Genomic DNA, 14,896 nt, shown 5'->3' with positions numbered 1-14,896 from the left:
GAAAGGAGACACATCAACACACTGGAGAAAGGACACACATCAACACACTGGAGAAAGAAGACACATCAACACACTGGAGAAAGGACACACATCAACACACTGGAGAAAGGACACACATCAACACACTGGAGAAAGGAGACACATCAACACACTGGAGAAAGGAGACACATCAACACACTGGAGAAAGGAGACACATCAACACACTGGAGAAAGGAGACACATCAACACACTGGAGAAAGGACACAACAACACACTGGAGAAAGGAGACACATCAACACACTGGAGAAAGGAGACACATCAACACACTGGAGAAAGGAGACACATCAACACACTGGAGAAAGGAGACACATCAACACACTGGAGAAAGGAGACACATCAACACACTGGAGAAAGAAGACACATCAACACACTGGAGAAAGGAGACACATCAACACACTGGACAAAGGAGACACATCAACACACTGGAGAAAGACACACATCAACACACTGGAGAAAGGAGACACATCAACACACTGGAGAAAGGACACACATCAACACACTGGAGAAAGAAGACACATCAACACACTGGAGAAAGGAGACACATCAACACACTGGAGAAAGAAGACACATCAACACACTGGAGAAAGGAGACACATCAACACACTGGAGAAAGGACACACATCAACACACTGGAGAAAGGACACACATCAACACACTGGAGAAAGGAGACACATCAACACACTGGAGAAAGGAGACACATCAACACACTGGAGAAAGGAGTCACAAAGGACAAAACACAGTTTGACAGAAAAACACAACGTTAACAATGTGTATAATGGCATGACTAAGAATTATATTGTGGGATGATGCAGGTCTGTTATTTTTATTTATATATTTATTTATAAATAAAAATAACAGACCTGCATCATCCCACAATATAATTCTTAGTCATGTCATTATACACATTGTTAACGTTGTGTATATAGGATATATATATATATATATTTTTTTTAAATGTAACCTTTATTTAACTAGGCATTTGAGTTAAGAACAAATTGTTATTTACAATGAAGGCCTACACCGGCCAAACCCGGATGACGCTGGGCAAATTGTGCGCCGCCCTACGGGACTCCCAATCATGGCCGGTTGTGATACAGCCTGGATTTGAACCAGGGCCTGTAGTGACGCCTCAAGCACTGAGATGCAGTGCCTTAGACCGCTGCACCACTCGGGAGCCCATGGTTGTCATGGTTGTGGTTATGTTGTGGTTATGTTGTGGTCATGGTTGTGGTTATGTTGTGGTCATGGTTGTGGTTATGTTGTGGGATGGTGCAGGTCTGTCATGGTTGTGGTTGTGTTGTGGTTATGTTGTGGTCATGGTTGTGGTTATGTTGTGGGATGGTGCAGGTCTGTCATGGTTGTGGTTGCGTTGTGGTTATGTTGTGGTCATGGTTGTGGTTGCGGTGTGGTTGCGTTGTGGTTATATTGTGGTCATGGTTGTGGTTGACTCACTACAGATGTGTGCCAGGCAGCAGCTGCCATCAGCCCTGGTGGCGATGAGGGTCTGGTCCTCTCTACAGGCTGGGACGTCTGACTCACAGCGCTCTGGGTCACACTCTGTACACAACACACACACACACACACACAGAAATACACACAGAAATACACACAACACATATTTTAAACACATCTATCTCAATGGCCTGGTATCATCATATAGCCTGGTATCATCATATAGCATACTATCATCATATAGCCTGGTATTGTCATATAGAATAGTATCATCATATAGAATAGTATCATCGTATAGCCTGGTATCATCATATAGCCTGGTATCATCATATAGCCTGGTATCATCATATAGCCTGGTATCATCATATAGCCTGGTATCATCGTATAGAATAGTATCATCATATAGCCTGGTATCATCATATAGAATAGTATCATCATATAGCCTGGTATCATCATATAGCATACTATCATCATATAGCCTGGTATTGTCATATAGAATAGTATCATCATATAGAATAGTATCATCGTATAGCCTGGTATCATCATATAGAATAGTATCATCGTATAGCCTGGTATCATCATATAGCCTGGTATCATCATATAGCCTGGTATCATCATATAGCCTGGTATCATCATATAGCCTGGTATCATCGTATAGAATAGTATCATCATATAGCCTGGTATCATCATATAGAATAGTATCATCATATAGCCTGGTATCATCATATAGCATAGTATCATCATATAGAATAGTATCATCATATAGCCTGGTATCGTCATATAGCCTGGTATCATCATATAGAATAGTATCATCATATAGCCTGGTATCATCATATAGAATAGTATCATCATATAGCCTGGTATCATCATATAGAATAGTATCATCATATAGCATAGTATCATCATATAGAATAGTATCATCATATAGCCTGGTATCATCATATAGCATAGTATCATCATATAGCCTGGTATCATCATATAGAATAGTATCATCATATAGCCTGGTATCATCATATAGCCTGGTATCATCATATAGAATAGTATCATCATATAGCCTGGTATCATCATATAGCCTGGTATCATCATATAGCATAGTATCATCATATAGCCTGGTATCATCATATAGAATAGTATCATCATATAGCCTGGTATCATCATATAGCCTGGTATCATCATATAGCCTGGCATCATCATATAGCATAGTATCATCATATAGTATGGTATCATCATATAGCCTGGTATCATCTTATAGCCTAGTATCATCATATAGCATAGTATCATCATATAGCCTGGTATCATCATATAGAATAGTATCATCATATAGCCTGGTATCATCATATAGCCTGGTATCATCATATAGCCTGGCATCATCATATAGCATAGTATCATCATATAGTATGGTATCATCATATAGCCTGGTATCATCTTATAGCCTAGTATCATCATATAGCATAGTATCATCATATAGAATAGTATCATCATATAGCCTGGTATCATCATATAGCATAGTATCATCATATGGCCTAGTGGTGGTGATTATACAGAAGAGAGGCTCCCTCACCACAGACGTAGTCTGGACAGCAGGAGTCCTCTCTGAAATAAGACACCAGCTTCTCTCCATACTGACACTCCGGGGGGAAGATGTCACACAGGGTCTGGTTACAAACTGGATGACAGACAGGCAGGCAGGCAGGCAGGCAGGCAGGCAGGCAGGCAGGCAGGCAGGCAGGCAGGCAGGCAGGCAGACAGACAGACAGACAGACAGACAGACAGACAGACAGACAGACAGACAGACAGACAGACAGACAGACAGACAGACAGACAGACAGACAGACAGACAGACAGACAGACAGACAGACAGACAGACACCATCAGATCAATACAAACCAATCACATTACATCATGGCCACCTAAACATTGTTCCTACATTTTTAAAGTGGAACTCAAGTTCCTGTTCACATTGAGTTGAGCTCTGAACTCATTAAGTTCCTCCACAATTGTTTTCAGGGCCATCAGATTCATCATTTTTTAGTAGAGGTCAACTTGTTACAAATCAAATCAAAGTTTATTTGTCACGTGCGCTGAATACAACCTTACAGTGAAATGCTTACTTACTCTAATCAACAGTGCAAAAAAGGTATTAGGTGAACAATAGGTAAGTAAATAAATAAAACAACAGTAAAAAGACAGTGAAAAATAACAGTAGCGAGGCTATATACAGTAGCGAGGCTGTAACAGTAGCGAGGCTACATACAGGCACCGGTTCGTCGGGCTGATTGAGGTAGTATGTACATGTAGATATGGTTAAAGTGACTATGCATATATCATAAACAGAAAGTAGCAGTAGAGTAAAAGAGGGGTTGGCGGGTAGCGGGTGGCGGGACACAATGCAGATAGCCCAGTTAGCCAATGTGCGAGGGCACTGGTTGGTCGGGCCAATTGAGGTAGTATGTACATTAATGTATAGCCTTTTTGTCCTAGACTTGGCACTCCGGTACCGCTTGTCATGCGGTAGTAGAGACAACAGTCTATGACTGGGGTGGCTGGGGTCTTTGACAATTTTTAGGGCCTTCCTCTGACACTGCCTGGTGTAGAGGTCCTGGATGGCAGGCAGCTTAGCCCCAGTGATGTACTGGGCCGTACGCACTACCCTCTGTAGTGCCTTGCGGTCAGAGGCCGAGCAATTGCCGTACCAGGAAGTGATGCAACCAGTCAGGATGCTCTCGATGTTGCAGCTGTAGAACCTTTTGAGGATCTGAGGACCCATGCCAAATCTTTTTAGTTTCCTGACCGGGAATAGGCTTTGTCATGCCCTCTTCACGACTGTCTTGGTGTGTTTGGACCATTCTAGTTTGTTGGTGATGTGGACACCAAGGAACTTGAAGCTCTCAACCTGCTCCACTACAGCCCCGTCGATGAGAATGGGGGCATGCTTGGTCCTCTTTTCCCGTAGTCCACAATCATCTCCCTAGTCTTGGTTACGTTGAAGGATAGGTTGTTATTCTGGCACCACCCGGCCAGGTCTCTGACCTCCTCCCTGTAGGCTGTCTCATCATTGTCAGTGATCAGGCCTACCACTGTTGTGTCGTCTGCAAACTTAATGATGGTGTTGGAGTCGTGCCTGGCCATGCAGTCGTGGGTGAACAGGGGAGGGGACTGAGCACGCACCCCTGGGGAGCTCCAGTGTTGAGGATCAGCGTGGCAGATGTGTTGCTACCTACCCTCACCACCTGGGGGCGGCCCATCAGGAAGTCCAGGATCCAGTTGCAGAGGGAGGTGTTTAGTCCCAGGATCCTTAGCTTAGTAAAGAGCTTTGAGAGTACTATGGTATTGAATGCTGAGCTGTAGTCAATGAATGGCATTCTCACATAGGTGTTCCTTTTCTCCAGGTGGGAAAGGGCAGTGTGGAGTGCAGCAGAGATTGCATCGTCTGTGGATCTATTTGGGCGGTGTGCAAATTGGAGTGGGTCTAGGACTTCTGGGATAATGGTGTCGATGTGAGTCCTTATCAGCCTTTCAAAACACTTCATGGCTACGGCCGTGAGTGTTACGGGTCTGTAGTCATTTAAGCAGGTTGCCTTTGTGTTCTTGGGCACAGGGACTATGGTGGTCTGCTTGAAACATGTTGGTATTACAGACTCAATCAGGGACTCGTTGAAAATGTCAGTGAAGACACCTGCCAGTTGGTCAGCACATGCCCGGAGCACATGTCCTGGTAATCCGTCTGGCCCTGCAGCTTTGTGAATGTTGACCTGTTTAAAGGTCTTACTCACGTCGGCTACGGAGAGCGTGATCACACAGTCGTCCGCAACAGCTGATGCTCTCATGCATGCCTCAGTGTTGCTTGCCTCGAAGTGAGCATAGAAGTGATTTAGCTCGTCTGGTAGGCTTGTGTCACTGGGCAGCTCGCGGCTGTGCTTCCCTTTGTAGTCTGTAATAGTTTGCAAACCCTGCCACATAAGACGATCGTCAGAGCTGGTATAGTACGATTCAATCTTAGCCCTATATTGATGCTTTGCCTGTTTGATGGTTTGTCGGAGGGCATAGCGAGATATCTTTTAAGCTTCCGGGTTAGAGTCCCGCTTCTTGAAAGCGGCAGCTCTACCCTTTAGCTCAGTGCGAATGTTGCCTGTAATCCATGGCTTCTGGTTGGGGTATGTACGTACAGTCACTGTGGGGACGACGTCCTCGATGCACTTATTGATAAAGCCAGTGACTGATGTGGTGTACTCCTCAATGCCATCAGAAGAATCCCGGAACATGTTCCAGTTTGTGATAGCAAAACAGTCCTGTAGTTTAGCATCTGCTTCATCTAACCATTTTTTTATAGACCGAGTCACTGGTGTTTCCTGCTTTAATTTTTTCTTGTAAGCAGGAATCAGGAGGAAAGAGTTGTGGTCAGATTTACCAAATGGAGGGCGAGGGAGAGCTTTGTATGCGTCTCTGTATGTGGAGTACCGGTGATTTCGAATTTTGTTCTCTCTGGTTGCACATTTAACATGTTGATAGAAATTAGGTAGAACTGATTTAAGTTTCCCTGCATTAAAGTCTCCGGCCGCTAGGAGCGCCGCCTCTGGGTGAGCGGTTTCCTGTTTGCTTATTTCCTTATACAGCTGACTGAGTGTGGTCTTAGTGCCAGCATCCATTTGTGGTGGTAAATAAACAGTATAGCTGAAAACTCTAGGCAAGTAGTGTGGTCTGCAATTCATCACAAGATACTCTACTTCAGGCGAGCAAAATCTAGAGACAATGATTCCGTGAAATATAAGATATTACAGTTTTTGATGTCCCGTTGGTAGGATATTCGTGATCGTATCTCGTCTAATTTATTGTCCAATGATTGCACGTTGGCAAGTAATATTGACGGTAACGGCAGGTTTCCCACTCGCCTTCTGCGGGTCCTAACGAGGCACCCCGCTCTGTGTCCTCTGTACCTGTGTGTCACGTCCTGACCAGTAATAGGAGTTATTTTGTTATTATAGTTTGGTCAGGGCGTGGCAGAGGGTATTTGTTTTATGTGGTTCGGGGTGGTTGTGTGTTTAGTGGTGTATTTGATTTATTATTCCGGGTTTTGGGCACTGGTCTATGTTAATGTATTTATATGTTTAGTCTAGTTCTTTATATTTCTATGTTTAGTTTATTGGGGATTGGACTCTCAATTGGAGGCAGGTGTTTTCTAGTTGCCTCTGATTGAGGGTCCTATAAATAGGTATGTGTTTGTTTTAGTGTTTTGTGGGAGATTGTGCTGTGTATAGCTTTGTGCCTTACCGGCCTGTTATTAGTCGTTGTGTTTTTGTTGTGTATGTGTTTATTTTGGTTTACCTTCTTCTCTTGCTAATAACTTGGATGTTGGCCTAGTCGGGTGTTTGGAGAATGTCCTGTGCTTGTTGAAGAAAAAATCTTTGTCTAATCCGAGGTGAGTTATCGCTGTCCTGATATCCAGAAGTTCGTTTTTGCCGTAAGATATGGTTTTAACTCAGTGTCTTACTGCAGGCTTTCATAGGACAGCAGCTGACTTTGCTAAGTTGGTTCAAGTCATTGGTGTAAAGTACTTAAGTAAAAATACTTTAAAGTACTAAAGTCGTTTCTTGGGGTATCTGCACTTTACTTCACTTTTTATATTTCTTTTTACTTGGGTTCCCGAGTGGCGCAGCAACCTAAGGCACTGCATCTCAGTGGTAGAGGCGTCACTATAGACACCCTGGTTCAAATCCAGGCTGTATCACAACCGGCCGTAATTGTCAGTTCCATAGGGCAGTGCACAATTGACCCAGGTTTGGCCGGTGTAGGCAGTCATTATAAATAAGAATTTGTTCTTAACTGACTTGCCTAGTTAAAAAAAAAAAACTTTCCTATGGAAAATTCTGTACTTTTTATTTACATTTTCCGTGACACCCAAAAGCATTCATTATATTTTTAATGCTTAGCAGGACAGAAAATGGTCCAATTCGCACACCTATCAAGAGAACTTCCCTGGTCATCCCTGCTGCCTCTGATCTGATGGACTCACTAAACACAAATGCTTTGTTTTTAAATGATGTTAGAGTGTGACCCTGGCTAATCGTCAATAACAAAAAAAACATGAAAATTGTGCCGTCTGGTTTGCTTAATATAAGGATTTTATTTTTTTATTATTCGTGCTTTTACTTTTGATACTTAAGTATAATTTAGCAAATACATCTACTTTTGATATTTAAAACCAAATACTTTTACTCAAGTAGTATTTTACTGGGTGACTCTTTTTTTTCTTCTTTAAGGTATCTTTACTTTAACTCAAGTATTTAAATCGAGTACTTTTTCCACCACTGGTTTAAGTTATTTGGTTTAACCAACTGTAACGGCCGTCGTCAAAGGTAGTGGACCAAGGCGCAGCGGGTCTCGTGAACATCTTAAACTTTATTTAAGCGAACACGAAACAAGAAAAAACGCACGACAGCTAAACAGTCTTGAAGGCTACACACAGCAGTGCAAAAACAACTTCCCACAAACACAGTGGAAAAAAGGGCTACCTAAGTATGACTCCCAATCAGTGACAACGATGTACAGCTGTCCCTGATTGAGAGCCATACCAGGCCAAAACAAAGAAATACAACACCTAGAAGGGAACGTAGAAATATAAAAATAAGGACCATACAACTAATCCCAACAACACAAACCAAACACACCCCTGCCACGCCCTGACCAAACTACAATAACAAATAACCCCTTATACTGGTCAGGATGTGACACCAACTATGTTTTAGGTTAACCTAACTTGAATTGTACAGTGTACAATAGCAATGTGCCAGTTTCTTACCGCAGGCTTTCTGTGGGCAGCAGGAGGTGTCATCTGCCAGACTGATGACCACTTCCCCGGCCCTGCGGCAGAGCGGCTGAGGCACGGCAGAACAGTTATACTCCACGGGAACGATACTGTCGTTGTCACAGCGATACATACAGCAGCCATCTTTAGACGCCTTCCACACCTCGCCAGGAGCACGGGGTACACCCGAACTGTCCGTACAGGCTGGGAGACACACACACAGATAGAAAAGTATTGAAGTGTAAGATGCATTACTCAGATGTTCTTACTCAGTGTGACTTACAATAAGTGTATTCCACTAAAGACCAGACCAGACCGGGTGCTTTGCGGAGGTTGATCAGTGAAGGCTTACCACACTTCTCAGGGGGGATGCAGAGGGCAGAGTAGGGTCGATGGAGCAGAGTGCCCTCAGGACAGACACATCCCTCTGTCAGGCCTGTACACTGCTCAGGGTCGTGGTCAAAGTCATGGTTGGAGCAGGACTGGGCTGTACAGGTAGGCAGACAGGCCTGGTAACGCAGCTGGTCTGGACACATGAAGGCTGGGAGAGGAGAGAGGTGAGACAACACTGTTTTAAACTGTTCATAAACGTTATCAGAACCACGACAGGCGGCAGAGCTTGATTCAATATTCTTATGTCTTTTGTTTTACACAATGACATTGACTGACATTAAAACCTTATACTGTAAGTGTATTGACTGACATGAAAACATTATACTGTAAGTGGGGCAGCAGTTAGCCTAGTGTTTAGAGCATTGGGCCAGTAACCGAAAGGTTGCTGGGTCGAATCCCCAAGCTGACAAGGTAAAAATCTGTCGTTCCGCCCCTGACTTGGCTATAAATGTAATTATAATGAAAACATTATACTGTAAGTGTATTTAATGACATGACTGACATGTAAACATTATACATTATGACATTAAAACATTATAGTGTACTGACTGACATTAAAACATTATACTGTAAGTGTATGGCTTTATGTGTCTGACTGTGCTTTGGAAGCCATGTTGACAGTTAGTGCAGTAGAATAAAGCCAGTCCTTACGACAGTAGTCTGGGCTCCTCCACTCCATGCAGACGTTGAACTTGTGACAAGACGCCACGTAGGCAGCCAGCGCTACACACGGGTTGTTGACGTACTCCGCATCACGTACCCACACCTCACAGAACGTACTGGGAGGAACCTGCGGTACATTAGAAGAAATAAAACATAACGTTTTTTTCAATCATCTGTTTTATGTTTAAACACATCTACAGTACTGTATTGGGATGGGAGGGTACTGTATGATGAGGGAGAGAGAGAGAAGCAGTGAACCTACAAAAGCATGGCAGGGGCTGAAGGAGGTGTTTCGGAGCATGGTCATACACTGGGAACAGTCGCTGGTGGAACAGTTGACTTCTCTGCGCCGGCTGTGGCTGAAGTAACTAGTGGTGTTGGGGACCTGCCAGCTGTCGATGAACAACGCTGGGTCTTCGCTCTCCCCGACTGTCGTCCCATTGGACAGCATCAGGTCGTTGGCCGGGTTACCATCACAGCAGCCTAGGGGGGAAGTAGGGAGAGACACAAGGAGAGAAAAAGAGAGCGAGAGAGAGATGCAGTAAGAGAGGGAGGGAGAGGTGATCGGTAGAGGGGAACAGAGGGGGAGAGGCGAGAGAGAAAGAGTGAGAGAGAGCATGCGTCGGTGGAAAGGCCATGGCCAGAATGCAAGAAGGGAGGGATAGTGAGCGGGGAGCCAGAAGATGAAACAGCGTTATTATTTCAGGAATGGCACGTTCACCTACGAAACATGCACAACATCTCAGGGACCCTACTTAATATGTGGCCCTTACTCAATCTATGGCCCCTACTCAATCTATGGCCCCTACTCAATCTGTGGCCCCTACTCAATCTGTGGCCCCTACTCAATCTGTGGCCCCTACTCAATCTATGGCTCCTTCTCAATCTATGGCCCCTCCTCAATCTATGGCCCCTTCTCAATCTATGGCCCCTACTCAATCTATGGCCCCTATTCAATCTATGGCCCCTTCTCAATCTATGGCACCTACTCAATCTATGGCACCTACTCAACCTGAATGGTTATAGCAGGTGAGGTCCTATGGTACGTCCCAAATGGCACCCTATTCCTAGTGCACTACCTTTGACCCCAGGGCCGGGGCAAAAGTAGTGGTATAAATAGGGAATAGGGTACCACTTGGGAAGCACACTACAACCAGCCCCCATACCACTCCACTTCAAATGGATGCCATTGTTCTGGTAAGCCACATACCAGTGTTCTGGTAAACCACATGCCATTGTCCTGGTAAACCACATGCCATTGTTCTGGTAAACCACATACCAGTGTCCTGGTAAACCATATACCAGTGTCCTGGTAAACCACATGCCAGTGTCCTGGTAAACCACATGCCAGTGTCCTGGTAAACCACATGCCAGTGTCCTGGTAAAGCACATGCCAGTGTCCTGGTAAACTATATACCAGTGTCCTGGTAAACCATATACCAGTGTCCTGGTAAACCACATGCCATTGTTCTGGTAAACCACATACCAGTGTCCTGGTAAAACACATACTAGTGTCCTGGTAAACCACATACCAGTGTCCTCATAAATTCTAACTACACAACATACCACAGAGGCCCATGGTGGGCAGTTTGCTGTTGTAGCTCTCTGTCTCGATGACCAACATGCCCGTGCTGTGGAACCACTGCAGCTTCAGGCCCGCTGGTGTACGGATCAAATACATGTTGCCGGTGTCCAGGATCTCAAAGCCAAACTTCTTGAACCTCGGCTTGGCGTACCTCGAGTTCACATACAGCTGACAGAGAGAAAAGATATGTGAAAATCCTATATGTTGAGGGGTACTGTATTTCCTAATATAGATAGGCCTACAAATACTACTGTGTGTATGGCAAGTTAATTAACATCGTATCACTTTTTAGGTCTAGGATGAACTCTTTCTACTTGACATTGACTTTGATTGTATCTTTCTGTCCGTAGTTAAATTGGTGAATGAAGGGCTAGTTAGAATGAGAGAGATAGGAAGAGATGAAGAAGAGATAGGAAGAGATGAAGAAGAGATGAAGAAGAGATAGGAAGAGATGAAGAAGAGATGAAGAAGAGATAGGAAGAGATGAAGAAGAGATGAAGAAGAGATAGGAAGAGATGAAGAAGAGACAGGAATAGATGAAGAAGAGATGAAGGAGAGATTAAGAAGAGATTAAGAAGAGATGCAGAAGAGATTAAGAAGAGATGAAGAAGAGACAGGAAGAGATGAAGAAGAGATAGGAAGAGATGAAGAAGAGATAGGAAGAGATGAAGAAGAGATAGGAAGAGATTAAAAAGAGATGAGGAAGAGATGAAGAAGAGATTAAGAAGAGATAGGAAGAGATGAAGAAGAGATAGGAAGAGATGAAGAATAGATGAAGAAGAGATGAAGAAGAGACGAAGGAACAGACTGACCCTCCTCTGCAGTCTGTTGATGACCAGGTGGTTGGACTTGTGGGTAATGTTCAAAACCACTAGACACAGGTTGGTGAAATTCCACAGCAACTTTGGATGGAAACAGAAAAATAAATATTCCATATTACTTTTTTATTTTATTTATAAAGGCTAAGAATCTCTAATAAAAGGGATTAAAGTCATATACAACTACTCGACATGTGAATGAATAATGATCATTTCCTGAGAATTTTACATTATATAAGGGTGTAAGACAAGGATGTCCTTTATCACCATATTTATTGATTATCGCCACTGAAATACTTTCTGCAAAGGTACTGTAGCTACAGTATATGGCCTCACTGTGTCTGAGGCGGGCATTTTGGGGACACCGGCGTTACAGTTACCTACTGTAAAGTATATAGCTTCATGGCCTCACTTTCTCTGAGGCGGCCATTACAATTACCTAATGTACCCTCATCCTCACCGTGTCTGAGTCAGCGGGGCATTCCTGGACCACGATGCTGACGGTCTCGCTGGGCAGCTGGGTCACAATGTAGGAGGTAGCCTTGTAGATGGCCACGCTGTTACCATCAAACGTGATCACGTTCAGGTCGGGGAACACTGAGCAGCGACCTGGAGGAGACAGGACAACACCAGCAAGAAACAGGACATTATGACTGAGAAACACCTGACGGGGAGGGTGTCTGTCTGTCTGTCTGTCTGTCTGTCTGTCTGTCTGTCTGTCTGTCTGTCTGTCTGTCTGTCTGTCTGTCTGTCTGTCTGTCTGTCTGTCTGTCTGTCTGTCTGTCTGTCTGTCTGTCTGTCTGTCTGTCTGTCTGTCTGTCTGTCTGTCTGTCTGTCTGTCTGTCTGTCTGTCTGTCTGTCTGTCTGTCTGTCTGTCTGTCTGTCTGTCTGTCTGTCTGTCTGTCTGTCTGTCTGTCTGTCTGTCTGTCTGTCTGTCTGTCTGTCTGTCTGTCTGTCTGTCTGTCTGTCTGTCTGTCTGTCTGTCTGTCTGTCTGTCTGTCTGTCTGTCTGTCTGTCTGTCTGTCTGTCTGTCTGTCTGTCTGTCTGTCTGTCTGTCTGTCTGTCTGTCTGTCTGTCTGTCTGTCTGTCTGTCTGTCTGTCTGTCTGTCTGTCTGTCTGTCTGTCTGTCTGTCTGTCTGTCTGTCTGTCTGTCTGTCTGTCTGTCTGTCTGTCTGTCTGTCTGTCTGTCTGTCTGTCTGTCTGTCTGTCTGTCTGTCTGTCTGTCTGTCTGTCTGTCTGTCTGTCTGTCTGTCTGTCTGTCTGTCTGTCTGTCTGTCTGTCTGTCTGTCTGTCTGTCTGTCTGTCTGTCTGTCTGTCTGTCTGTCTGTCTGTCTGTCTGTCTGTCTGTCTGTCTGTCTGTCTGTCTGTCTGTCTGTCTGTCTGTCTGTCTGTCTGTCTGTCTGTCTGTCTGTCTGTCTGTCTGTCTGTCTGTCTGTCTGTCTGTCTGTCTGTCTGTCTGTCTGTCTGTCTGTCTGTCTGTCTGTCTGTCTGTCTGTCTGTCTGTCTGTCTGTCTGTCTGTCTGTCTGTCTGTCTGTCTGTCTGTCTGTCTGTCTGTCTGTCTGTCTGTCTGTCTGTCTGTCTGTCTGTCTGTCTGTCTGTCTGTCTGTCTGTCTGTCTGTCTGTCTGTCTGTCTGTCTGTCTGTCTGTCTGTCTGTCTGTCTGTCTGTCTGTCTGTCTGTCTGTCTGTCTGTCTGTCTGTCTGTCTGTCTGTCTGTCTGTCTGTCTGTCTGTCTGTCTGTCTGTCTGTCTGTCTGTCTGTCTGTCTGTCTGTCTGTCTGTCTGTCTGTCTGTCTGTCTGTCTGTCTGTCTGTCTGTCTGTCTGTCTGTCTGTCTGTCTGTCTGTCTGTCTGTCTGTCTGTCTGTCTGTCTGTCTGTCTGTCTGTCTGTCTGTCTGTCTGTCTGTCTGTCTGTCTGTCTGTCTGTCTGTCTGTCTGTCTGTCTGTCTGTCTGTCTGTCTGTCTGTCTGTCTGTCTGTCTGTCTGTCTGTCTGTCTGTCTGTCTGTCTGTCTGTCTGTCTGTCTGTCTGTCTGTCTGTCTGTCTGTCTGTCTGTCTGTCTGTCTGTCTGTCTGTCTGTCTGTCTGTCTGTCTGTCTGTCTGTCTGTCTGTCTGTCTGTCTGTCTGTCTGTCTGTCTGTCTGTCTGTCTGTCTGTCTGTCTGTCTGTCTGTCTGTCTGTCTGTCTGTCTGTCTGTCTGTCTGTCTGTTGTGTGTGTGTGTGTGTGTGTGTGTGTGTGTGTGCGTCAGTGGAGGCTGGTGGGTGGAGCTACAGGAGGACGGGCTCATTGTAATGGCTGGAGTGAAATAAATGGAACGGTATCAAACACATCATACATGTGGAAACAACATGTTTCACTCCCTTCCTTTTTATTCCATTCCAGCCAATACAATGAGCCCATCCTCCTACAGCTCCTCCCACCAGCCTCCACTGGTGTGCATGTCTGCTACTGTGAATGTGTGTCAGCTAGCAGTTGTCCTCACATGGGCAGTCCCACTGCGGGCAGCACTTGTCCCCGTTGACCAGAATGGCGAAGCCGAGCAGGCCGCAGTTAGGAGGGGTGGAGTTATACAGACAGTTCTGGGACATGTTGAATCGGACCAGCTGGCCGCTCACACAGAGTAACTTGGTACACTCATCTATGATCTCTGAATAGGGAGGCTGAGACAGGGAAGAACAACAGTTACTACCTGAACAGATTGAACAACGTGTTATACAGTATACTGAATGAAAACAAAGATTAGATGAAGACATTGATGAGAGTTGAAACCACGAATGAACAAGTAGCTAGAAGACTACAGAGCGTTGGTAAATGAGGTAATAGGCTGAGACGACTGAGCCTACAGAGAGGCCTGGACTTTTCAGATAGTTACAATTATTATATATATACTTATTGATTTAACCTATATTTAACTAGGCAAGTCAGTTAAGAACAAATTCTTATTTACAATGACGGCCTACACCGGCCAAACCCTATCCTGGACGACACTGGGAAAATTGTGCACCGGCCTATGGGACTCCCTTTCATGGCCGGTTGTGATACAGCTTGGATTCGTAACCAGGGTGTCTGTAGTGATGCCTCAAGCACTGAGATGCAGTGCCTTAGACCGCTGCGCCACTCAGGAGCCCCACGGAGACTACACTGAGCC

The 14,896-nt window shown here is 44.8% G+C and overlaps 1 protein-coding gene across 1 annotated transcript in view; it reads right to left on the bottom strand.

The window, feature by feature from the left end:
* The window catches only part of otog (otogelin), a 111,938-nt gene that overhangs the window by 15,807 nt on the left and 81,235 nt on the right, over window positions 1–14,896 (bottom strand). The window contains exons 33-42 of the mRNA XM_082957550.1: window positions 14,231–14,408; window positions 12,213–12,361; window positions 11,747–11,836; window positions 10,916–11,102; window positions 9,612–9,832; window positions 9,338–9,476; window positions 8,646–8,834; window positions 8,288–8,497; window positions 3,053–3,157; window positions 1,492–1,596 (exon numbers count right to left, since the gene is read on the bottom strand). Coding sequence (XP_082813676.1) covers window positions 1,492–1,596; window positions 3,053–3,157; window positions 8,288–8,497; window positions 8,646–8,834; window positions 9,338–9,476; window positions 9,612–9,832; window positions 10,916–11,102; window positions 11,747–11,836; window positions 12,213–12,361; window positions 14,231–14,408 — 1,573 coding nt within the window. The remainder of the gene's footprint in view (window positions 1–1,491; window positions 1,597–3,052; window positions 3,158–8,287; window positions 8,498–8,645; window positions 8,835–9,337; window positions 9,477–9,611; window positions 9,833–10,915; window positions 11,103–11,746; window positions 11,837–12,212; window positions 12,362–14,230; window positions 14,409–14,896) is intronic.

This window comes from Salmo salar, chromosome 11 (genome assembly GCF_965601325.2).
Source record: "Salmo salar chromosome 11, fSalSal1, whole genome shotgun sequence".
Classification (NCBI taxonomy): domain Eukaryota; kingdom Metazoa; phylum Chordata; class Actinopteri; order Salmoniformes; family Salmonidae; genus Salmo; species Salmo salar.
The sequence above is the reverse complement of the archived record's forward strand: the minus strand, read 5'-3'. Positions and strand labels throughout refer to the sequence as shown.